Below are 26,324 nucleotides of genomic sequence, written 5' to 3'. Positions count from 1 at the left end.
ATGAAAAAATGATTTTTGTAGGTCCTAGAACAAAATTAAACTCATTAAATTCTGTTCAAGAATTTACATTTTTTTTACAGTTTATGTTATTTCCTTATTGTCTTAAGCAAGATGATCTAGTCTGTAAACAAAATTAATATCAAACAAAATATAATTTAATGTAAACAAAGCTTAAATCATATAAAGATATTTTAGATTAATATCTGTTATAGTCCACTAATAAGATGATCAATAGTCATGAGTTTTTAGATATCTGGGAGCATAGCATCAAAATATATAAACCAAAACCAGAAAAAAGGAGAAATACTCAAATTCTGACCATAACTAGAGATCCTTAATCAGATCAATTTAACACACTGAGACTGAAGAGGATTTGAAGCACATGTATAAAAAGGGTGATTTAATAACTTTGTAAAACCTTTTACTCCAGAGGACACACTCTTTTAAATATTAATGAAGTAGAAGTTGATCACATCCGAGGGTGTAGAGAAAAGTCCAAATTTTCAAAAATAGATATCATTCAGGACACGATCTTTGATCACAGTTCAATGGAAACCCAAATTAATAAAAAATAGCTATCTAAAATTTCATTGTATGGAAAAGAAAGTCTCAAGCCTCAATTAGATATACACATGGGGGCATTTTATAAACAGGTTGTAATCAGAGAAATTAAGACTTTTAAGAATGTTTCTTACTGAAAAATAAGGATTGGGAGTTGCCGTCGTGGCTCAGCGGAAACGAATCTGACTAGGAACCATGAGGTTTTGGGTTTGATCCCTGCCCTCGCTCAGTGGGTTAAGGATCTGGCGTTGCTGTGAGCTGTGGTGTAGGTCACAGACGCAGCTTGGATCCTGCGTTGCTGTGGCTCTGGCACAGTCCAGCAGCTATAGCTTCAGTTAGGAACCTCCATATGCCACAGGTGCAGCCCTAAAAAGAAAAAAAAAAAAGGATGGAAATAAAATATATAATTCACAAAAATATAAACTTGAAAAGGAAGTATCAAGAAGTAATTAATAAGTATAAAAATTTAAGATTAAAGACAAAGTTCTAGTGAACATAATTTTGTATATATTTTTTTAAAAAATAGATAACGACATATCTCTAATAAAGACTGAGAGAACATATATAATATTAGAACAAAATTCTAGTGAACATAATTTTATATTTTTTTTTAAAAATAGGTAACTGATATACCTCTAATAAAGACTTAGAAAACATATATAATATTAGGAATATTAGTTTAATATTAAATAAGCTATAAGCACAGATACAAATGGGATAAAAATTGTTTGAAAGTACCCTACAACTTTTTGCTCATGCATTTGAAATTTTAGATGAAATGAATTTTTCCTAGAATAATGTACTTATCAGAATTGACTCTAGAAGAAATGGAAACCAAAGACAGCAAATACTGGTCTCCAGTGATTTTGCATCTGAGTTCTATCCTAAGCTTCCTAAGAACTGTAATTCTTAAGGTATTTAATTGTTTGGGGTATAGACACAGATGGAAACTCCCCTGATAGGTTAGAATGCTTTGCTGTCCTTATGCAATTTTGGTAGCTCACAAAACAAAACAACAGACTGTCTCACTTAATCTGTATTTATTTTTCATCAGAGTTGCCAGGTTCTCAGTGATTCCTAAAATGCAAAAAAAACCTCCCGAAATCAGGACATATTAAAAATTTATTTAGTGGCCCTAGACTTATCCTTCATGCTTGAGGGTCACCCTCAAATGACCACTTTTTTCAGGTTGCCCTGAATCAGGTTACATACCATCGATTTCTTGCCATTAAGTTTACAAATCTTCAGTTGAGTTGAACTAGAGTCCTGATTCTCTAGACTTTTTTCTGAAGATTAAAATGGGGAACATTTGCTCTTAGCTTCACAAATGCCTGTGTCTTAGCCCAAATCAGTACAAGCAGAATTCTTCTTTGTTCTAGGCTGAATGAGACACCTGGGGGAAATGATTCATAGAGCTGCCTTCACATTGTAAATTGTAAAATATTTAGATATTTGTTTTCACTCTTCATTGTTATTTATATTTGTGTCTGTCTCTTCTCTCAGAATCTGAGCTCCTTGGGGGCTGCATAGAAAAAAAAAGTGATTGTAATTACCTTCGGGGGCAGATCTTAATAAAAACACGACAGAAAGGGTTTAGCGTATATTATTTCAATTATTTAACTTAACTGAGAGATGAGGTGTTCCAATTCAGTCTAGTAACTTTAAACACAGTATCTTTTACATAATACTTTCATTTAGGAAAGAATTACAATGCATTAAAATACTATACCAAGTAGTTTAATCTCTGCATATTAAGGGAGCATTTGTTGGATGGAATAGTCCCATATAGTCATATAATTTAAAAAACTTTCAGATATGCATGGAAACCTAAAAAATAGTCCTTCCAAAACTTGTCTACATTCCTCACTCTTCATTTTTATAGCTAAAAAAACTGGGCCCTGGAGAGCGTTCTCACATTGCTTTTAGGTTCTACAACTAGAGCACATGGTAGAACCTGATCTTGTGACTTCTGGGTCAGGGTGTGGTCAGCAAGGCTCACTTCTTCACAGACCCCTGGCACAGACGTGTGGACCAATAGCCATGAGTGAGACATCAAGCACCAGCAGTCTTTACTGAACACAAATATTGTGTAGTTGATTACACTTTAGGGGTAATATTTCACTATCCATGCTGTATATTATACTCTAAATACTAATCTGATAACTAAATTTTAAATATAATAATGTACAGACTAGGAAATATTGGAGTCAGTAGCTGCTCTGGAGTTTCAAATCATATGTATATATGACATATCCATATCTATATTTTAAATCACTACTTTTCTCTATGTATGACTACTTGTGTGTGTGTGTAAATATCACCATTTTTCCATTTTTGCAGAGCATAGATGTTTGAAGTTTATTTTCTTTGAAGTGAGCCAGGTTTTGCTTATCTTATTATTTTAAACCTCAGGGCTGTAATGATTGATTTTCCAAGTTTATATTCATGTTTTAATCATGTTAATAATAGTGCATTATCTTGCTTTTTCTTTAACATACTTGTCTAGCCTAGTATACCAATTTATTTTACGTGTCATGTATGATATATATGTTTGTCATCATTTTGTTGCTCTGTGGTATATGGAAGTTCTTGGATGCCTAAGTTTATTTTCCCCAAGCACCTTAGCAAGATAAAGCTTTTTCTTTTGTTAGTATAGAAAGAATTTTTGAAAGTTTTATTAAACTTTCAAAAAACAAACTTTCAAAAAACAAACCAAAACATTTCTAGTTTGTTTTTGAGGCATATTAACTGAAATTTATTCATGCCTTTCTTTGAGATTAGTATTTTTATTTTCCTTTTTTTTGTCTTTGTTTTGCTATTTCGTTGGGCCGCTCCCGCAGCATATGGAGGTTCCCAGGCTAGGGGTCGAATCGGAGCTATAGCCCCCGGCCTATGCCAGAGCCACAGCAACGCAGGATCCAAGCCGCGTCTGCAACCTACACCACAGCTCACGGCAACGCCAGATCGTTAACCCACTGAGCAAGGGCAGGGACCGAACCTGCAACCTCATGGTTCCTAGTCGGATTCGCTAACCACTGCGCCACGACGGGAACTCCATTTTCCTTTTTTTAAAAAAGGTATATATATAAAAGGACTGACAATATAGTAGAAATGACTTATAGTCAAGATCTTAAAACTTTTAGATGTGTTTAATTCACTTTTTTTTCCTTCCAAAATTGAGACCTTATAATTAGCCTAACTTTTTAGTAGATTTCCTGTTTGTAAAATTATTAGAGGGTGAAAAATAAAGCATCTGAAAAATGAAGACTGTTATTTCACATTCCTAATAACTCACAGTGAGACCTGTACCCTCACCCCTGAAAGGGCTCAGAATCATCTGGGGTTCTGTTAAAAGTCTACATGCCTAGATGCTACCCCAGAGATTGTACTCCCATGTCTTGGCGAGGGGAGCATGAGGGTACCAGTCATTGCACTAGATTGTTCTTTGCAGCACTGTGGTAGCGTGCAGTTAGAAACAACCAAAATCTGACTAGGGCCACATGGAAGAGAGAATGCCCATTTGGGTTTAAAGGATTGGCCCCTGTCTGGCCGGCTGGCCTTTGAGCACCAGGCATGGAGAAGGTCTTTGTAGGGCCTCCTAGTCCAGTGGGGAAGGCCTGGCAGCTCTGTGGGTTAGATGCACATCACCGGGGAGGTTCTGGATTCTCTTGGAAAAGCCAGTGAGCTTCTGAGGCTGCACTGGGGGTGAGGTGAGTTCACTTGAGCCTACTGGGAGCTAGGTGTTCAGCCGGGGCAGGGAATTCTCTCCAGCTTTGCTGTTTCTCCTCCATCGATTGAGATCCAAGTGAGTAGAACTAGAAGTTAGGAAACCAGTTTAAGAACACTGGAGGAGTGTGATCGAGGACTGGCAGGTGACACCCCTGGTGGGACTGGAAAGAGCCCCTCCAGGATCCGGAAGTAGCTGCCCTGTATGACTGGAGGGTGGCACTCCTGACGACAGCTGAGAGGGTGGGAGGAAGGAGGAGATTTTAGGGGAGAGATTGAGTTGTGACCTGGACTGTTACGGACAGTCTAGAACTCAGTGTGTTAAGAGGTACCTGTTGATAATCACTGCCTTGAAGTTAATGGCAAGGGAGCAGAGAGTGTGGGCAGGGCAGAGGCTTGGCCGAGGCAAGAACAGCCACGGTGTCTTCCTCTTAATGTTTCCTGTAAACATTCAGGAAGGTTCAAACCCTTGCTTGTTTGTCCTGAATTACATAAATAACTCTATTGCTTGGTCGAGACATACTTATTACGTGGTCAATCCAAGGGAATTCTTTCTTTATTGAAAGTATGTAAAACCTGAAATATTTAAGGTTGTAATTTTTCTATTTGTAGATATCCCTTTAGCAAAATTTCTACGAAAAACACTGACTTTTTTTTAGAACAAAATATCGTATTAGAATCATTTCTGTTTTGGGTTTGTTATGGTACGTGGAGTACAGTCTTCATTCTGAACAAACAAGAGGCTTAAAACCCTGATTAACCTATTTGTTGATATGTTATGTGAATTCCAGGCCAGCAAATGCTCAAGTGGAAAGTAAATGTAGAAATGTTAAAAATTGGCTCTAGAACCAAGAAAAGGAGGGTAATCTATCTTATATTAACTTTAAAAGTATTTCCTGATAGGCTTTCTTTATAGAGCCAGTTCCTAACACAATTAAAGGAGCATTTAGTTGCAGTATTAGAATCTGTGGGAGTTCTTGTCGGGGTTCAGTGGAAATGAACCCGACTAGTATCCAGGAGGATGTGGGTTCAATCCTTGGCCTCGCTCAGTGGGTAAAGGATCTGGTGCTGCTGTGATCTGTGGTGTAGGCTGCAGATGCGGCTTAGATCCCCTGTTGCTGTAGCTGCGGTGTAGGCCAGTGGCTACAGCTCTAATTCAGCCCTTAGCCTGGGAACTTCCATATGCTGTGGGTGTGGCCCTAAAAAGCAAAAAGACAACAAAAAACAAAAGAATCTGTGACTCCTCAGGAATTTATCTTCTGGGTAAAGCAGATACCTTTTGACATTGACTTTTTGTAGTAGCACTGACAGTGAATTGTTCCTGATTTTCTTTTGGTTTGTAGGTCTTATCCAGCCCATTCCAAGAAACCAGTTTTTTCAAAGTTATTTTAATAATAATTTTGTAAATGAAGCAGATAGACCATACAAGTGTTTTTACTGTCATCGTGCATATAAAAAATCTTGCCATCTTAAACAACACATCAGGTAAGGTAACATGGATTCAGAGGTGGAAATTTAGTATAATTACAGTGATTTAGTGATTTGGTGACTTGTAGAAATACTAAGAATAGTAGTGTTAGCTTTTTTTTAAACTTAATATGTCACTTTTGACCCCAAAATATTTATTGATAATCAATATTTTCATCCTTAGTGTCTTGACTAAAATGTTTTACCAAGAAATTGTCACTGAATTTTACTTACACCCCTATTATATTTCAGTATTTGCACTTTCTAGGACCTGTCCAAGAAGTACTTGGATTGTTTCATTAGAATTACACTCTAGCAGTTTTCCAAGTGTGTTCATCAGAGTTTGGGTTAATTCTTGGTCCTAGCAACAGTGACAAGAAGTAGAAGCCTGGTCTTGAGGGCAGTGAGGTGTCGTGAGGCCAGTGCAGGAGGTGAGGACGGCGTGGGTCTGGGTTGTGCCTGTCCCCTCGAGTTCCTGGTTAGCTGAGTTGCCTGAGCCCTGGGTCTCCGGTGCATCCCGTTTGGTGGAACGTGAGAGCTGCGTCTTCACTGCTGAGCTCAGACAAGTGAAGGTCAAGTGAGATAATGTTCCAGAGCACAGTCTGATTGTAAAGGCTTGTCACAGTGTAAGATGCTCCTGCATTACAGCTTTTTCTTCTTTTCAGGTCGCATACCGGTGAAAAGCCTTTTAAATGTTCTCAGTGTGGAAGAGGCTTTGTTTCTGCAGGAGTGCTCAAAGCACATGTCCGAACGCACACTGGGCTAAAATCTTTCAAGTGTCTGATCTGTAACGGAGCTTTCACCACCGGTGGCAGCTTACGGCGACATATGGGCATCCATAATGACCTTCGTCCCTATATGTGTCCTTATTGCCAGAAAACTTTTAAGACCTCACTAAATTGCAAGAAGCACATGAAAACCCATAGGTAGGTATAATTCTGTTGAGCACTTTTTCATAATCTTTGTAATTCCCAGATGGTGGTAGAGAGTGTTTTGAGGAAATAGTTGTCTTTGTTTCCTGTATTATTACTTCTAGCTTGAGGCATATGGGCTAAAGACACTTCTATATCCGTGTTTAAGGATCTATCAAGAACTACAGACTAAAGCATTAACATTTTTGTTTTTAATATAATGTTGATGTAGTGTGTATTGGGCTAAACACTTTGTAAGCTCTTAAAACTGATAATCAGTAATAGATAAAATGATAGATAGGCAGTGTCTACGATAATTATAATGACAGTTTCAAAAAAAGAAATCTTGGTCAACCTTGTGACTTCTAGGCACATTATTGGTGTTACCTGAATGGTAGTTATTCAATGTTGCTGACTTAAAAAGAGCACACGTTTTGCTGTCCCCTAAATCCCTCATTGAAGTAAACTTAACTTCTTGCTGGGTTAGAGGCTTTCCCCTCTACATGGAGGGATCAGAGGGCTCTGACAGGGATGTGGTTCTGACTGTATCTGGGGCTTACTCAATGGTGTTTCTGTGAAGCACAGGATTCTGGATTGCAGTCGGTAGCCTGGACAAGGTGACTGTGTCCTGGGTGCCTTTGAAAATAAGAGTTAACAGGCACACCATAAAGGAGTATTAGCCTCTGCCCTAGAATGTTGACTTTGGGCAGTATTTTATTTTTATTTATTTATTTATTGCTTTTTAGGGCCGCACTAGAAGCATATGGAAGTTCCCAGGCTAGAAGCTGAATCTGAGCTACAGCTGCTGGCCTACGCCAGAGCCACAGCAACTCGGGATTCAAGCCACTTCTGTGACCTACACCACAGTTCATGGCAATGCCAGATCCTTAACCCACTGAGCAAGGCCAGGGATCAAACCTGAATCCTCATGGATCCTCGTTAAGTGCTGAGTGAAACCAGTAAGTGCTGAGCCATGAAGGGAACTCCCAACTTTGGGCAGCATTTTATTTTATTTTTTATTTATTTATTTTTTGTCTTTTTTTGCCTTTTCTAGGGCTTCTCCTGCGGCATATGGAGGTTCCCAGGCTAGGGGTCGAATCAGAGCTGTAGCCACTGGCCTACGCCAGAGCCACAGCAACATGGGATCCAAGCCGCATCTGCAACCTACACCACAGCTCACGGCAACTCCGGATCCTTAACCCACTGAGCAAGGCCAGGGATCATACCCGCAACCTCATGGTTCCCAGTCGGATTTGTTAACCACTGCGCCATGACGGGAACTCCTGGGCAGTATTTTAACCCAGACATCTCTTGTCTTGGAATCACCTGTAACTGTGAGCAGTGGTGTTTTGGTTTTACTTCCCTGGATGCCTGGGCACAGTTGACGGAGTGAACTTAGTTGATTACATAGCCGAGGAGTTTAATCGCTCCTTGAGATCGAGTGGGGGTGTGATACGGGTGGTTTGGGTTAGGGGGCCCCTGCCAATTATGTACCCACTTACTCGTTACTGCTCTTCATGGAGGGCACTCTGTGCTTCACATGCAGCCAGGGCCTGGAACGTTCGAGGGCACACAGATGCTCAGGGTGCTGTTCTTGTTCCCTGCCTGAGAGCAGTGCCAGGCACAAGAAACGGGCATGGGCACAGCTTGCCCAGTGCCTGGTGAACAGTGTTTCCCTCTGTTAAGAAGCCTGATTTCTGATGTACTTTGGTGGTAGTGTTGGGAGTACACTTGAGGCCTGTTTATGGCCATAAGGAGGCTAGGCCATTTTTAGCTGGGTCATCTCTGTTAGCGGAGGGTTACTTTGGCCACTGCTTGTCAAGTAAGGGTTGCACTGAGGAACACGTGCCTCAGTTACCCCAGGGGCCGAGTGTGTGACTCTGAAGTGATATCTAAAGATGGGTTCATCACTGCAGAGCTGGGCATTGATCTTCTAGGTGCTGTGAACTCTGGACCTGCCTGCAAGCAGGCAGTGCCTCCACTGTTTGATCCCTTTGTTTGAAGCCTTGGGAATTCCTCAAATACCATATACACTTACACGAAAACAGGTATAACAGATACTGCAGTAAGAGTCACAGAAACACCCAAGCAAATAAATGAAAAGCAAGTCTCTTGTGGTCACAGCCAAGGGCACAAGTCCCCTTGGGGGGTGGGGGGTGGGAGGTGGAGGAGACTGTGTGAGCACCATGGCACCACTGTACAGTCACCCTCATGGAAAAGGTGTGACAGCACAGGTTCTTTCCTACTTAGTGCAGGTTTGTTCTCTTTTCCTCAGTAAAAGTAGTCAGGAAGTGACTGTTCTTGATATCTGAAAATGGAGAGGAGAGATTGTGTTTGGCTGAGAGTAGACTTCTGAGTTGGCAGACTGGTACAGTTCTAGGATCCCACATGCGGTAGAGCTTGTATGAGTCTGATCCATATGCCTTGGATGTGGAGCAGCTTAGATCATGGACAGTCTGTTAATCACATCATTGTTGGTACCCGGCTTTTTTTTCTTTTCTTCAGTTTTTTGATTCATTCACTGACATCATTGTTCATTTTTCTCTTTGAAAGAGTTGTTGACCTTGATGAAAATAGGCTGGGTGTATTTTGTATATGTGAAAGTAATATTGGCATGAATGGTGGTCTTGCAGAAAATCCCCTGGGTCCTGTTCCTAGCGGTCAGTGTTGTGTAGTGCGATGGATCATTGGTCAGGTAAGATGAGTACGCCCTGCAGGTTACAGGCTTGTGCACGTTATAGGTCTGTGTCATCTCTCCCACATTTAGTTGTACCACCGTGACCTAAAGGCAAGGCCTCCTTTCTCACAGTTCTTCTGAACACATTAGCTCATTGCAGAATTTGAGTTGGGAGTGTTTTACTTGGAAAACATGTGACATCTGTTGTATTTATTTATTTACTGGCCACACCTGTAGGGCATGGGGAAGTCTCCAGGCCAACAATTGAACCTGAGCCACAGCAGTGACAACGCTGGATCCTTAACCTGCTGAGCCACCAGGGAACTCCATGTTTTTAAACTTAAAAATTCCTTGATGCCTTCAGGTTCCTGTAACCTGTGAAAGCACCTAAGGGAGTATGATTTCCTTTCAGAATTACTGATGGCATTTAATTTTCAAATGGATTACCATCATGTCTTGAGAGAGAAATAGTTTACAATAAAAACGTTATTGAATAAATTACAGCTTGCACGGTAGTATTCTATGCGAGTGATTTTTGATAGCACCTAACGTTATGCACCACTGCTGGTTTTTTGAAGATACGAACTTGCCCAGCAGCTCCAGCAGCATCAGCAAGACCCATCGATAGATGAGGGCGCCGTAGACCAGCAGAGCATACAGGCCTCCACCCAGATGCAGGTGGAGATGGAGGGCGACGCACTGCAGCGGACCGCCGAGGCTGTGGCGGCCACCCCTGAAGCCATGCTGGGTCTGGAGCCAGCCCCGGTTGTGGGCACTGAGGGGACCGGGCTTGGCCAGCAGATGACAGATCAGCCTTTGGAAACAGAGGAAGGTGAGACTTTCTGAGTTTTAATGGGTAAAGATTTTGCCACCCTTCGTGCTCCGGTCCTTACTGGGCCTCTCATCTCCAACTTTAAATCACAGGTTATGCTCTATGTGTGTGAGAGGGAGAGTTTTGTGCACATTTAGAGTTGCAGAAGTGGAACCTTCCAGTGTGTACTTTTTGTAACCTGCGTTTCCCTTAGCATGCTGAGAGCACTGGGTTTTCACTAAGTGTATATCTATGTGCTCACTTGTCTTCTCTCACGGGGGTCTCCTAGGCTGACTCACAGGTGGGCGAGGCCACCAGGTATTTGTTACTGGTCTGCCACGAGCTGAGGCTCCTCGTCCAACTCACAGCCTCCTTCAGGAAAGTCTCGTCACAAAAAGATGTCAGCTCCCCTCTGGACAGTGAGCTTAGTGACACGGCTGAGTCTGGCTCAGGTCGCTTGTCTCCAGTGGGCCTAATGAACAATGGGCTGGCCAGCTGACTGCTTTGTTTTTTGGCTGTCCCAAAATGTACTTGGTCCATGATCGGGATTTTGTACTTTTTATCCAATACATATAAATATATGCAATGTATATAAATTGTCTTCCTACTGTGTTTTCAAAATAAGGCTAATTTTTGAAAACTCACTGAAGTATCCTTTTGGACAGATTAGTGGATCTGAAGTCACTTTCAAATTTATGAAGTATTTTACCCTTTTTGCATTTTGTCTTCAGATAGGTTTGTGGCCCCACAGCACACTCTGCAAGGGCCGGTGGACCAGTTTGAAGAGCAGGCTCCGCCACAGCAGTGCTTCGAACCGGCAGGCTTATCGCAGGGTCAGTGGTGCCCTTACATGGGGCTTGTCCGTGCGCTGTGCCTGGTTGGGTTTTGTTTTACACCTTCTGATTTATGATTTCAAACCAAATGACTTCTTGGATAGATACTGTGTATGTGTGCATGTGTGCTTGTATGCATGCAGGCAAACACTATTTTGTAGTCTGTTCAGAGTTTCTGGAAAACGACTTTATGACAACCATTCTACATGTGGTTTCTGGCTAAGAAAAGGCAATCGAGTGGAAATTGGGGCTTAGGGGTAACCGTATTTACGACTGGTCTCTAGGTCTGCACTGTAAACCTGTAAGCCGAGCACAGTCTCTTGCCTGTGAGCAAGTCATTTTTGAGCCTTGTTGATGAAAACTAACCTTGATTCTAATTCAAAAAGTAGAAATGTTCCTTTAAATATCTCTATTTGTAAAACCAACTTTTGGGGGCTTTTTTGGGTAACTTTAATATTTTTTGTAGAATTCATCTAGTCTAATTTATTTCAGGTTTTACAGTGACTGATACATACAATCAACAGACTCAGTTCCCACCTGTCCAGCAGTTACAGGATTCGAGCACACTGGAATCTCAGGCTCTCTCCACGAGTTTCCACCAGCAGAATTTACTTCCAGTTCCCAGCTCGGATACGATTAATGTAGTGAGTGTTAAAGCATTGCCATCATCTAGCAGATCCTCTTTTCTTCTTCACCATAATTATTTGAAATTTGCTAACTTCTTGCAACTGTAAGAGTATTTTGTTGCCTGTGATGACTTAGGTGTTTAGCATATAGGGCTTTGTTCCCCTAAAACATTTTCATTTAACTTTAAGGTTCCAATCCCATCATGTGGCTTTGCCTTTTTGGTTAAAAGAAGCATCTGTAGAGTGTAACTGACTTCAGTAACAGCAGAAGAGTATTATGGTGCTTTAGTGACAAAACGTCAATAAATTAAAATACTTGTGGAATCTTAAACATGTGAGAATAGAAATATAATGGATGCTGATATACTGAAAATAATTTTTTCTTTTTTTTTTTTTTTTTGCTTTTTAGGGCTGCACGTGCTGCATATGAAAGCTCCCAGGCTAGGGGTCAAATCACAGCTACAGCTGCTGGCCTGCTTCACAGCCACAACCATGCCAGATCCGAGCCGCATCGGTGACCTACCCCATAGCTCATGGCAACACCGGGTCCCTAACCCACTGAACAAGGCCAGGGATCAAACCCTCATCCTCCTGGATCCTAATCAGGTTCATTAACTGCTGAGCCATGAAGGGAACTTCCAAAAATAAGTATTTAAATGCATTATTTAAAATTTTTATCTCAGTCAAATTGGAGGCATTTAGGTTTTTGTTTTTGTTTTGCCACTTCTGGAAATCTTTCAATAGTCATGAAAATGATTGGCCAATCAATTCTTTCTCTCTTTTTTTTTTGGATGCACCTGCAGCATGCAGAAATTCCTGGGCCAGGGATTGAACCTGAGCCACAGCAGTGACCAGGACCATTGCATTAACAACACTGGATCCTTAACCCACTGAGCCACCAGGGAGCTCCAGTTGTTTTCTCTCTTCAAAAGCCACTTTTGGTAGCTTTGCCAGGTGATGGGCCTAGACCCTCCTGTGAAATTTTCAGAGCATTTTTTTCCTAGCTCAGAACTTGTAATCGATAGTAGACACTGAATCTGATGGTGGCTCCCTGAGCAGGACTGCACACCCATCTCACCTTAGTGCAGTAGCGTCATCTCAGTGGGTCACGGAAGTTGGTTCTCACTGTTGTGTGTCCTGCGCCTGACCTCTGTCCACTGAGCCTGGGTGTTTGCTGCAGTGGTCAGAAGTCACTGACCAGATGGTTGCTCAGCCCCTGGCTGTGGTGGCCTGGCCAGCAACACTGTGGCAGGAAGGGTTGGGACTAAGGGCCACTCACTCCAGGCCACTCTTAGGCTGGGAACCTGCTTTCTTTCTCCCTTGTGATTTTGTGACAAGGAGACTTAATATTTTAAGAAAGCAGGGCTTTTTAATTCACTCTCAGTAAGGGTAAAGCAGATGAAAGAGTAATTTCAAGATACATAAAAAATATGGAAAGATCAGTTTCATGCTCGATTAAACTTAGCATTAAAGCAGGTTAATAGAAAATAAAATAAGGAGTTCCTGCTGTGGCGCCACAGAAATAAGTCCAACTAGGAACCATGAGGTTGCAGGTTCGATCCCTGGCCTTGCTTAGTGGGTTAAGGATCCGGTGTTGCCATGAACTGTGGTGTAGATCACAGACGTGGCTTGGATCTGGCATTGCTGTGGCTGTGGTGTAGGCCAGCAGCTACAGCTCTGATTAGACCCCTAGCCTGGGAACCTCCGTATTCCACGGGTGTGGCTCTGAAAAGACAAAAGACTAAAATAAATAAATAAATAAGTATTTCTTTAATAAAATAGGTGAACGTGATTCTGATTATGAATCTGGCCCCTGTGATTGCAGTGAACCGCTTGGGGTTTCTCTAACCCTTTTACACCCGCATCTGTGAGTGCTCTCATCCTTGATTGTTAGTTGTTTTGGGTTTGTTCATAGATATTCAAGTAGCCTGCTCTGTGCTTCTGCTAAATTGTAGATTCAAGAGTCCTCTGCGGAGGAGCTGGACCTGCAGACTCCACGCCCCCCATTCCTGGAGGACAGTGAGGAACAGAGCCGGCGCTCCTACAGGTACGCCCGGCGTCCAGGGCACCACTCCTGCTGCAGCCTGGTACCTGGGGCTTCTCAGCATCACTCTCCAGAGCTCTATGAAAAGGGGCCCATTACCATCCCTGCTTCATAGAGAAAATATCTGAGACAAAAGAGACTAAATGCAAACCTTTGTGCAGCTAAAAAGTGACATGGCCAAGGTTCTGGATGCATGGCCATACCTTTAATCTACTCTGCTGTAACTCCTGTCAACACTGTGAGCCACGGTTACCATGTTTCAGAAATAACTTAAATGTATATCTTGCCTTTTCGTCCAAGGCTGTGTGCTTTATACACAGCCACCTGTGTGCCAGGGCCCAGCAAGACGGCAAAGGCAGTCTTTAAATGAATTCATTCCTTGGTTCTTCATCGGCTACTCCCTCAGCCATAGGTGCTGAGTGCCTTCAGGAGCCATGGGTGCTTCTGGGTGCTGGGTGCCTGGTGGGGGACCAACAGAGACCCCTGCCCCACTCACACGAGCACATAGATGTTTACAGTGAATGAAAGAAATGTATTTTCATAAAATTAAATACAAGTATATAAATAACAAAAAAAAGAAAGAGAATTGTCTTTACAGAGATAGTCCTGGCTTTGTAATAGTTTAATAATTTTATCATTTGCTTCACATATTTTGTAAACTCTTAATTTTTTCCAGAGCCATTCAACCACAGAAAAGCCTCGTTACTTTATAGCTACTCTTAAAAATGGTGATCTACTATTTTCGAAAGATTTACTAAAATTTGATCTTACCTCAAATGAGTGGTCATAATTATAATTTTTGGGAATGGCTAAGTTTTGCTAATGTTATTAAGCATGTAACCTTTGAGAGCCCATGCTTCATTTTCATATGAGATCTCAAGTACCTTGAACCAGTATTCTCATGCGTTAGATTTTTTACCCTCAGAAGTGTATTATCCTGAAATCTTCATGAATTTGCAAATTCTTTTTTTTTTTTTTGCTTTTTAAGGCCATGTGTGCTGCATATAAAAGTTCTCAGGCTTGGGGTTGAATCAGAGCTGTAGGTGCTGGTCTACACCACAGCCATAGCAACATGGGATCCCAGCCATATCTGCAACCTACACTACAGCTTATGGCAATGCCAGATCCTTAACCTACTGAGCGAGGCCAGGGTTTGAACCGGTGTCTTCATGGATACTAGTCTGGTTCGTTAACCACTGAGCCACAACAGGAAACTACCAAATCCATAAATATTTGGACCACTGGTTCTTATTTGGGGATCCATGGATTCTGAAGGGGTGCTCATAGACAGTTTGAGAATTTCTCTGACTCATTTTATATATTCAGCACTTTTGTTTAACAAGCATTTGTTAATGTTTAATTTTGGATTTTGCATTGGTATTTTTAAGTGAGATTAATGTAATGTTTTCTCATGATTCCTCGTGTTTGGGCATTTCTGGACCTCTGGCCATTCATTCATTCATTCAACATTTATTAGGAAGTTGCTAGGTGCCAAGCTCTGTGCTACGTGTAACTTCCTATTACAGAGTAAAACTTGGAGGTGGAAAAAATAGGGAAATAAAATGGAATAAGCTTTCTGTTTAATAAAATGTGAATAGGAATTTTGAAGTTTATAGTGATTTTCATCCTTAATATAATTTTAGTATATTTTATAACAACTGAGAGGAAAATAATACTACATATATGTGTGTGTATATATGTACATATATATATTATTCAAAATAGCTCTAAGTTGCCTCTGTTTTATATTTTATCAACCAAAGAGTATATGGTTGACATTTCCAAGTGTTTAGACAGGTGATTCTGACCCTGAAGCAGTGGAAGTCTTCACCATGTGTTAGGACTTAGAAAGGAAGATAGCACATAATAACTTTCTGTTATGTTTAAAGGAATATTTTCTAATTAAATGTTATTTCTGCTGGGGGTTTGCTATAGGTTTTACTAACTTTAAAATAATAAAATATCTTGAAAGCTACAAATACTTTGAGTAGAATTTGATCTAATAAATTATCATTGCTAATATTTTATAATTTTTTAAGTGTTGGCAGACACACCAAGTTTCTGTAACAGTTATGCCTGATTATTCACTGCTTGTTGGTAAAGAGCATTTGTTGGTCTCCCACTCTCAGATGTTACATTTGTGACCATGCTGTGTTGAATTTGTAGATGTGACTATTGCAACAAGGGCTTTAAGAAGTCCAGCCACTTGAAGCAGCACGTGCGATCACACACTGGGGAGAAGCCCTACAAGTGCAAGCTCTGTGGACGTGGCTTCGTGTCCTCTGGGGTCCTCAAGTCCCATGAGAAGACACATACAGGTGGTTGTCTGCTTGCACTGGGGTTTGCGTGGCTTTCTGTGTGTTCATGGTGTTGTGTGGCCATCAATGCCATTTAATTTCAGAACATTGTCGTCACACCCAAAAGACACTCGCTCTTTCCCCTCAGTGCCCCCAACCCCAGGAAGCCGCTGATCTCTTTTTTTGTCTCTGAGGACTTGCTATCCTGGATATTTCCTGTAAATGGAACTGTATAGCATGTGGCCTTTGGCCACTGGCTTCTCTCACTCAGCATGTGTTCATGGTTCACCTACTTGAAGCCCATGTCACCCTTCCCTCGTTTTTACAGCTGGGTAATAGTCCTCTCTCTGGACAGATCACAGTCTATTTATGCATTCACTGTTGTTGGTCATCTCAGTTGCATCCTCTTTTTGGCTGTTAGAAATAACCTTGCTGTGAAGTTTGTATGTGCGTTCTTATGTGGACGTGTGCTTTCGCTTCTCTGTTTAGGGGTCATGTGATAACTGTTTGGGTCTACGAATTCTTTTCCAAACGGCTATGCCATTTTTCTTGTCCACCAGCAATGATTTCACATTCTTGTTGACACTTATTTCGTCTATCTTCTTCATTATGACCATCCTTGTCACATGCTGTGTCAGCTTCCATCTCCTTAAAATAACGTCTTCTTAAAAGATCCTCAGTTCCTAAAAATAAGAGACCATAGCACATAAATGACCTTTAATTTTGTAGCCTATTGAGCATATCATTGTTTGCTTGATTATATATGGTTTTAAGGTCATGAAATGCTTTTTTCCCCTCCTTTCTGTTGTCACAGGAGTCAAGGCTTTCAGTTGCAGTGTCTGCAATGCTTCCTTCACCACCAACGGCAGCCTCACCAGGCACATGGCAACGCACATGAGCATGAAGCCTTACAAGTGTCCGTTCTGCGAGCAGGGCTTCCGAACCACAGTTCATTGTAAAAAGCACATGAAGAGGCACCAGACAGTTGCCTCTGCAGCGTCGGCACCAGGAGAGGCAGAAGGAGGGGGTATGGTCCATTTGTTAACCAAATGCTCACTTAGTGATGAATTCATTTCAGTGGTGTTAGTATATTAACTTATTTCATCTTCTGATTTTGAAAGCAATACATTCTCTGAAAGAAAGATTCAGAGAGACACAAAGAGGAAAACCTTTTATCTCACTAGTCATTGCACACCCAATATCAGCATCCCCGTAACAGTGCAGTCTTCCTTCCACACGTGTACATACGTGTACTTACATTTCTTAGTAAGTAGAAAATCTTAGCAGGTACAGTGGTGTTGCAGTTTCTTAATCTTCCCTCCACTGATGTTTATTAGAGGCGTATTTGATGGTATTAAACGCAGACACATATCAGTTCAGATGACTGCATGGAATTCCATTGTAGTCCATTACGTGATTTCCTGCTGATGGACGCCCAGCTGCTACTACTCAGTGTTGCTCCAGCATCGTGAGAGCTGGCATCAGGGAGAGCTTTAACCCTCCACACCCTGTGTGGACGACTTACACTCTCTCATCTAATTGATGTGAAATAACCATGCAGCTAACTGCACATTAGATAAGCTGATTTGCCCAATTCCCGCACCAAGTACACTAAACTCAAGAGTATTATCATATATATTTTTTGGTCACATTTGCAGCATGTGGATGTTCCCGGACTGGGAATTGAATCCATGCCACAGCAATGACCTGAATCCCTGCAGTGATGATGCTGAATCCTTAACCTGCTAAACCACCAAGAATATAATTTTGTGCTTACACTTTTTGTATATATCAGATGATTTCTTTTTATCAAATTCCACAAGTTAAATTACACTGATAAGAATATGCACCTTGCATATTTTTACACATGACACACAGTACACAGCTTTTTTTTTTCCATTTTTAAGAGTTATGTTTCACCCTCTTGATAAGTTTGTTGTTATGAAGTCTGAGCTAATTATCTCCATGAACTTATATTCCTTTTTGTTCAGTTTTAAAGTTTTATTGAAGTATGGTTGATTTACAACACTGATAATTTCCGTTGTACAGCAAAGTGATTCAGTTATACACACACACCCATTGTTTTTCAGATTCTTTTCCCATATAGACCATCATAGGGCATTGGATAGAGTCCCTGTACCATGTACTGTGGGTCGCCATGGACCATCTATTCTGTATACAATTTTTTTAGCTGATGTCGCTCTGTCTGCAGTGTGAGTTATGCTAGTTACACATGTGTCTCAGGGCCTGGGTGCATCTGTACCATGGCCAGCTCCGTGCATCTCACAGCATTGGTTCTCAGTGTTGTGGAGACATGCTTAGAGGAGGCATGGCTGGAGAGGCATGGCTGTTTGGTTGGTGTCTTCACAGCATCGGAGGTGCTGGTGATTGTCCCTCATCTGCTTTGTATTCACCTGACACCAAGGTCATGGTTGTCCCTGGTGTGCTGTGCTGAAATGACATCAGTATGGCATCTCCTAGACTTGGGGAAGAAAGTCTAAAAATGTGCCTGATCTGCCTTGAGACAAAAACTTTGACTTCAATCTGATAGTAAAGCCTTTATTTCCATTTTTTAAACTGTCATGTGGTTTAATGAAGCATAAAAAGAAAATAACAATTCTTTTCTTACAGTGAATTAAAAATATGGGAGTAGTTCCCATTGTGGCTTATCATGTTAAGAACCTGACACTGTCTCTGTGAGGATGTGGGTTCAATCCTTGACCTTGCTCAGTGGGTTAAGAATCTGGTGTTGATGTGACTGTGGTGTAGGCCTGCAGCTACAGCTTGGATTTGACCCCTAGTCCCAGAAACTTCCATATGCAGCAGGTGCAGCCATTTAAAAAAAAAAATATGTATATATATGGGATAGCCACATATTATTTCTAGAACTCTGTAGTTGGGAGAGTGTTAACTAGTCAGCCTGCACAGATAATCTCTAAGTCTAATTGTGTATCTTTCCCATCAGTTAAGAAGGCATCTAATGCCGTGAAGTGGATCTGTCAGGGTTGATTTTGGAGGCTTCTGTTACAGCTTCACCTCACTGCTGCACAAATGTTTAGATGTGTCTTTATATATGTTGGTATTTTCCTCTTTTGGATCATTGAGGGAAAAAAATTTCATATGATTGCTCTTGTCCGTAGAAGAAAAGTCACCTGTTAAATTGACTTTTTTACCCATCCCTAGAGTCCTGTAATAGAGATGTACTTCTTTTCACGTTTATTGTGATGGGAGGCCTATTTGTCATTACACCATCTTGATTTACATCTTCTGTTTACTGTGGTCCAATTTACTGCCCTTCTTTAATTACTTTGCTATATTTATTGTGTTCTTGATTAGTTAAAGTTTTTAATGCAATTACTTCCACATTTCTTTATCAGTGTTGGTGGGGCCACCATCTATAACCAGCTGCCTCATATTCCCACATTTTATGAATGTAATGTGGAATGCTGTATCTTCATTATATATTCTTTTTTTTTTGTACCACTCTCCCTCTTGCCCCCTCCCTCCTCTGTCTCTCCCACCTTTTTTCCCTTTATTCTAAGAGGGTCCTTCAGATGGTTTTTTAGTTCATTGTTTTGTTTTTGGCCACTTTTTAATCTCACTATTTATTTAGTTTCTGTTGTTTTTTAAAAAATGTTTTGGCCATCTGTACAGTAATGACATCCCCCTCCCAGCCAAACCTTGTCTTCCTTTTTGGTTACATTTTAATAGCAGCTTGTTTTTGTTTGTTTGTTTTTTTTCTTTTTTAATTTTTATTTTATATTGGGGTATATTTGATTTACAATGTGTTAGTTTCAGGTATACAGCAAAAGCTTCTTCTTGTTTTTAATCACTGAATATATTCTTATATTTCACTGAGAGAATACTTAAAACATACATATTTATAAGTTTTTTTTCTTTTTATGTTTTTATTTTTATTTTTTGCTTTTTAGGGCCGCAGCAGAGGCATATGGAGGTTCCCATGCTAGGGGTCGAATCGGAGCCATAGCTGCTGGCCTACACCACAGCCATAGCAACACAGGATCTGAGCCACATGTGCAATGTACACCACAGCTTACGGCAACACCAGATCCTTAACCCGCAAGTCCAGGGATTGAACTTGCGTCCTCATGGATGCTAGTTAGTTCGTTAACCACTGAGCCACAACGGAAACTCCTTTTTTCCCCCTTTTTATTTATTTATTTATTTATTGTCTTTTTGCTGTTTCTTTGGGCCGCTCCCACGGCATTGGAGGTTCCCGGGCTAGGGGTCCAATCGGAGCTGCAGCCACCGGCCTACGCCAGAGCCACAGCAACTCGGGATTTGAGCCGCGTCTGCAACCTACACCACAGCTCACGGCAACGCCGGATCGTTAACCCACTGAGCAAGGGCAGGGACCGAACCCGCAACCTCATGGTTCCTAGTCGGATTCGTTAACCACTGCACCACGACGGGAACTCCTTTTCCCCCTTTTTAATAAGTCTTTTTAATTGGGGGCTATTTGCTAATATATCAGCTTGACCTCTTCTTTGGGGCTTAGGACAATTCACTTGTTGCCCCTATATAAACAGATGTCTATATTTTTATGACTGCAGCTGCCTCATGTGGACACTGAAGATTTCAGAGCCCCTGCTGGCTTGGTGGCAGGGGTGGGAGTAAGGTGTCAGTCCCTGCCTCTCTCTGTTCTTTCCCCCCACTGCCCCAGGCACAGCGTCCCTCCCCATGCTGTGACCCTGCTACTCTGCGTAGCTTCTCAGTAGAACAGCGGTGGGGAAATCTCTGTCCAATCCCAAATAGAGCTTCATTGAGTGGCTGATTTTAACCATACATACTTAAACGTTTAGTTTTAGTTTAGTTGCATGGCGAAAACTTAGTTTATTAGGATCTGATCCTTTTTCCTATGTTTTGCTTAGAGATGGGTCTGGAGGAAGAGGAAGAAAATTCTGAAAGGAACACGTCTAGGAAGGCTCGTCCTGAGGTCATCACCTTCACAGAGGAGGAGACGGCACAGTTGGCCAAAATTCGGCCGCAAGAGAGTGCCACGGTCTCTGAGCAGGTGCTGGTACAGTCGGCTGCGGAGAAGGACCGCATCAGTGAGATGAAGGACAGGCAGGCGGAGCTGGAGGCTGAGCCCAAGCACGCCAACTGCTGCTCCTACTGCCCCAAGAGCTTCAAGAAGCCCAGCGACCTGGTCAGGTACGTGCAGCCTTGCCACGATGGGAGCCGTGTCCACATGGTCCTCCCCACCTTCCTTGCAGCATCTCACCTAGAGCCTCTCGAGTGGCTCACTGCTTTGTTGAGCCATGGTTTTAGGCCTGTGTATGCATTGAGGCCTCCTTCGGAGCTCCTACAGGATGTTAGTGAGAAATGTGCCTGCTCATAGATTGCTTGTGCTTATTTCTATATGACTGAGGGAGCAGGAAAGAAAATTCACAATTATTTACGGAGAAACACATGGTGCTGAGCTTTGTGGGTCCCTGGCTGCCCCCCGGGATGGCTGTTCTGTATGGGGCCAGGGCAAGGGCCCTGCGAGGAGGCACCAAGCATGGTGGGGCTGAGGCCAGACCAGCTGCGAGGTGGCAGTTGAAGGAGGTCAATGGAACTGCCTGGAATTAGAATCTGGACCCAGAGCAGGTGATGGAAAGGGCTCAGGGCATGTAGGGCCTGCAGGCATGAAAGCCACGGGGCTATACTCTCCCAGAACCTTTGAAAGCCCGTTATGTCCTGTGAGGAGGACATTTTATGCTGCAGGAGCTGGAACTAATGAGGGAAAGGTGTAGGGGATACAAAGGAAGATGTGGCAAGATTTCAAGATGAGTAATAACAGAGCAGGCTGCTTCTGAAACCTCCTTACCCCACAGAGCTGCTGGCAGGGAGGCTGGTGGCTGCATAGCTGCTGGGTTGGAGGTGACCCACCCTGCTGTTCCTACAGCAAGAAGGGGCGTGTGCAGTGGGCGGGTGGTATGGGCAGGGAGGGCAATGAGCACAGCCAGGCGCACCTCATGGGGCCAGGCAGCATCCTGTCCCATCAGTAAGGGAAGGAATGGTCTAGGAAGTTGATTGTGACGATCTGCAGTTGGGGTGGGGAGTGATGCCTCAGACGGTAAATGATGGAGAGGACCGTGCAGCTATGATGGGCGCTCAGCTGCTCTCTGCACAGGAGTCCAGCCTGGTGAGTGGCACATGTGGCCCAGAGGAACCAGCAAGTCAGCTGTGAAGAGAGCTGGGCCGGTGGGGGGCATGGGGTGCTGGGGGCACCCCTGTGGGCACCTCCTCTTAACACCCCAGGCCGAGGCCTATGGACATGCTGGCGAGTAGCCAGAGGCCCAGGGGGTGTGGCGAAGGAGCAGGATGACGGAGGGCAGGACTGCACCTACAACACATGTGGCATAACCAGGCTCCGACTTACTCCCTGTCCTGTCCTTCAGTTAACAGTCATCCCAGCTCAGCCCCATTAGACACTGGACAGAGGGCATGGTGAAGCAACACACAACAGAGAAGCAGCCTGGGAGGCCAAGGAGAGGAAATGTCCCCTCCCCAGAAACAGACACTGTCAACAGCTTACCTGCTTTATTTATTTTTTCAGAAATGCCCACGTACACGTCAGCACTTCTGGTCTGGTTTTACTTTTTCCTGTCCTTGAGTCCCAGACAACTTTGTGCCTGCAAACCCTTTTCACCCTCAGCGGCCTTGTATTCTGTTGCGCAGGTGTCCCAGTGTGTTTTTCACAGACCCTGTTGATGAGCCTTTAGTTTTCAGGGTGTGATCACTACAAGGGTCCCACTGTCCTGGGCTCTGTGTGCCTGTGTGGGTGTCAGGATCAGTGCTAATGGACACCACCCAGTGGCCTCTGGTGGTTGTGCTTCTGAGCTCCTGCTCCCAGACCACCCAGCCTCGGTGGGTCATCCCATGACCCATGGGTAATGGGGTCTCCTGTCATTTTAACCTGCTCCTTTTAAATTCTGGGTATGGGGGGTACTTTTCATGGCTTTGGCTGCGTGTATTTCTTCTCTGAGCTGCCTGCATTGCCTCTTTTCTACTGGGACAGTTCTTGTTGCTGATTTGAAAGAGCTCTTTGGATCTTTGGAGAGTTAGCTCTGTTTTCATTGGTCTTGCAGATTACTTTTTTGTCTTTTGTTTATTTATGGTACATTTTGTATACAGTAAAGCTCAGAAGTTTTATTTGGTCAAATATATTCAGTACATAGTCACATAATTTTTATTTCTAGGGATAGCTATAAATTTGAAATCGTGAATTTGTTTGTAAAATTAGAAAGGAAGACACTTAATTGCATTGCTTTCTGGCTAGGCATGTTCGAATCCACACTGGAGAAAAGCCATATAAATGTGAGGAATGCGGGAAGAGTTTTACGGTTAAATCTACCCTAGACTGCCACGTGAAGACGCACACAGGTAAGAGCAAAAACTGCGATGTGGGTGGGCCCCTAAGGACAGCGCCTGAGGACGTGTTCTATTTGTTTGTTCCCGTGTGTTTTGCACACATCCTGTCAGGATTGTAGATCAGGAACGTTGAAGAAATGGATATAGGAATTCTTGTTGTGGCTCGGTGGGTTATGAACCTGACTAGTATCCATGAGCATTTAGGTTCAATCCCTGGCCTCACTCAGTGGGTTAAGGATCCAGCATTGCCATGAGCATTGCCATGGTTTAGGTTGCAGACTTGGCTTACATCTGGCATTGCTGTGGCTGTGGTGTAGGCTGGCAGCTACAGCTTTGATTAGACTCCTAGCCTGGGACCTTCCATATGCCACAGGTGTAGCCCTAAAAAGACAAAAAAGAAAGAAAGAAATGAATATAAAAAATTTGTGATTCCCAACTTGGAGAAAAGGAACTAGGTCTCAAGTGTGGCGCTCTAAGTCATCTGACTCAGACTTAAATACCTGTGTCAGAACAATTACGTCTTAGTCTCCTTTACTCCAGAGAGTCAGTTTGTTGAGGTCTTGTGAAAACTGGGGATTTTGCAAATCTGAGTACAGTTACTGGGTAGAAGTTCTCTTATGGGGGTGAGGGAATCTTGTAAAGGAAAAAATGAATGTTCCGTTTTCACGGCCCTTTTCTTCATCTGATTTGAGGAGCTGAAGGCTGACGGTCCTAACTGGACTATGTTATATTAAGCTTTTGCTTCTTGATTCTGCACAGGGTGTCCCAGTGGGTAAGAAGGCAGGCACTGGGCCTCTGCCACTTTAGATTCTGCCACTGCACTTGCCCTACCTTCCTGGCCTCAGTTACATGCTGCACTCATTCAAAGCACTGCTCCCCCCCGGGGCTGGACATGTGAGCCAGAGCACATTCTCAAAGGCGGCTTCTCGGGCACCCCCTTGTCAGACAAGAGATGGAAGAGACCCTCCCTCACCCTTTGTGGCACCAGAGACAGGATGCAGAGCAGGGCTTTGGCGTCCGTCCAGGGTTGGCCTGACTGGCTGATATGCTGCCAATGCCCAGGTGCCCTGCAGAGACTGAGTCCCATCATTTACAGGAACTTGAGTTACCTGTATGTTCTGCAGTAGCTCTCTCCCACATGCCCTGCGGGAGAAGGGGCTCCTTGAAAGGCACAGGCATCCGGCGACCGGGCAGGGGGCGTGGGATGTGCTCAGCTGGTTGCTCGTTGATCCTCGGCTCCTTGTCACAGGTCAGAAGCTCTTCAGCTGTCATGTCTGCAGCAATGCCTTCTCTACGAAGGGCAGCCTGAAGGTCCACATGCGCCTACACACGGGGGCAAAGCCCTTCAAGTGCCCCCACTGTGAGTTACGTTTCCGCACGTCTGGCCGGAGGAAGACCCACATGCAGTTCCATTACAAGCCTGACCCCAAGAAAGCGCGGAAGACTGCGCCCCGGACTTCGTCTGAGGGCCTGGCGCCCGTGAACGTCGTCCAACCGTCGCCCTCAGACCCCAGTGTGTTCATCATGAACAGCTCTGTGCTGACGGGGCAGCTGGACCAGAACCTGCTGCAGCAGGGCCTTGTGGGCCAGGCGGTCCTCCCTGCCTCCGTGTCAGGTGCGCAATGAGGGCAGGCCAGGGGTGATGCTGTGGGGGCCGATGGTCGCCCTTCTGCACTGGGAGGGAACGAACGTGACTTCCTGCCTCAGACACTTCCCTTCTGAGATTTTCCCATGAGGCAGTTGGAGAGTTGAAATTTCATTTTTTCAGAAGCAGCTGCGTCTCCACTTCCCATTCTTTCTATATCACGTCTGAGTTTTTTCAGCACTTTGCTTAGTTTGTTTTTTTTTACTGGGTTTAAGCCTGTTTCTTTCTCGGTTAGCATTCTCACAAAATTAACAGATGTGTAATTTACAGCTACCCATGAACCTTGTTTTTAATATACTAGAGTTATTAATTGCTGTTGGGTCAATCTGATGTCTGAAAAGCATTAAACTTTGGCCAGTTGGGTTTTTTGTGTACTTACATATAATAGAACAAGGGTTAATAGCTACTAGACATCTTAGGTGGCTTTCTTTGTTTTGTGACCCATGGCATGATGAGAGCCTAATAAAACAATATTTTTAGTATTGTTTTAAATCTTGGGCTAACCGTGTAATTTCTTTGAGCCTAGTTTTCTGATATGTTTAAAATGGATAATATTATTTATTTCACAGGGTTTGTTTTGTGATGATTAAACTAGACTTATGTGTATGTTATAAACTAAGTATTAGTATTCATTAACTAGATCATATTGCCCTGACTTCCTATTGATATATGTATTCACTTAAGTATTTTAAAAGTCCCTGTATAAAAATGAAGTTTTTTCTATTTAAGAAGATTTTCTGATTCCTGGTCATTCCTGGCCTTTCCCCGCAGCTGGTGGTGACTGGACAGTGTCTTTGACGGACGGGAGTCTAGCTGCCCTAGAAGGCATACAGTTACAACTCGCTGCTAATGTGGTCGGGTCAAATGTTCAAATTTCTGGAATCGATGCCTCCAGCATTAATAATATCACGCTCCAGGTATGACACCTACCATGGTTTTCTGTGAGTTAATACAGCTGAAGTTGCAGTAAGCATGATGGTATCCTTACAAGGGTCTCCCGTTGCTTTCAGATTGACCCAAGTCTTCTGCAGCAGACGTTACAGCAGGGCAACTTGCTTGCTCAGCAGCTGACCACGGAGTCTGGCCTGGCCTCACAGAACAGCTCTCTGCAGACACCAGACAGTGCGGTCCCAGCCAGTGTCGTCATCCAGCCCATCTCCGGCCTGTCCTTACAGCCCACCGTGACATCTGCCAATCTGACCATAGGCCCCCTCTCGGAGCAGGATTCCGTGCTGACCACCAGCAGCAGTGGTGAGAGCCAGCATGCCAGTTGATGCTGACAGCTGGAATTTGAGCTTCTAGCTTACAGTCACATGTGTGATTTTAGGACAGTAGGATGCTGTTAT

The 26,324-nt window shown here is 43.2% G+C and overlaps 1 protein-coding gene across 8 annotated transcripts in view; it reads left to right on the top strand.

Moving 5' to 3' along the window:
• Nucleotides 1-26,324, top strand: part of ZNF236 (zinc finger protein 236) — a 91,966-nt gene that overhangs the window by 43,055 nt on the left and 22,587 nt on the right. For all 8 annotated transcript variants that reach the window (XR_007133135.1, XM_047766929.1, XM_047766934.1 and 5 more), the window contains 13 exons: nt 5,631-5,772; nt 6,420-6,680; nt 9,921-10,174; nt 10,885-10,986; nt 11,479-11,630; nt 13,568-13,659; nt 15,823-15,974; nt 16,768-16,980; nt 20,846-21,128; nt 23,242-23,345; nt 24,583-24,948; nt 25,750-25,895; nt 25,989-26,229. Coding sequence is in view for 7 of the 8 variants with exons in the window: in XM_047766929.1 (XP_047622885.1) it covers nt 5,631-5,772; nt 6,420-6,680; nt 9,921-10,174; nt 10,885-10,986; nt 11,479-11,630; nt 13,568-13,659; nt 15,823-15,974; nt 16,768-16,980; nt 20,846-21,128; nt 23,242-23,345; nt 24,583-24,948; nt 25,750-25,895; nt 25,989-26,229 (2,508 nt within the window). In the remaining variant the exon portion in view is untranslated. The remainder of the gene's footprint in view (nt 1-5,630; nt 5,773-6,419; nt 6,681-9,920; nt 10,175-10,884; nt 10,987-11,478; nt 11,631-13,567; nt 13,660-15,822; nt 15,975-16,767; nt 16,981-20,845; nt 21,129-23,241; nt 23,346-24,582; nt 24,949-25,749; nt 25,896-25,988; nt 26,230-26,324) is intronic.

The sequence above is a fragment of the Phacochoerus africanus genome, chromosome 2 (assembly GCF_016906955.1).
Source record: "Phacochoerus africanus isolate WHEZ1 chromosome 2, ROS_Pafr_v1, whole genome shotgun sequence".
NCBI classification, from domain to species: Eukaryota; Metazoa; Chordata; class Mammalia; order Artiodactyla; family Suidae; genus Phacochoerus; species Phacochoerus africanus.
The sequence above is the reverse complement of the archived record's forward strand: the minus strand, read 5'-3'. Positions and strand labels throughout refer to the sequence as shown.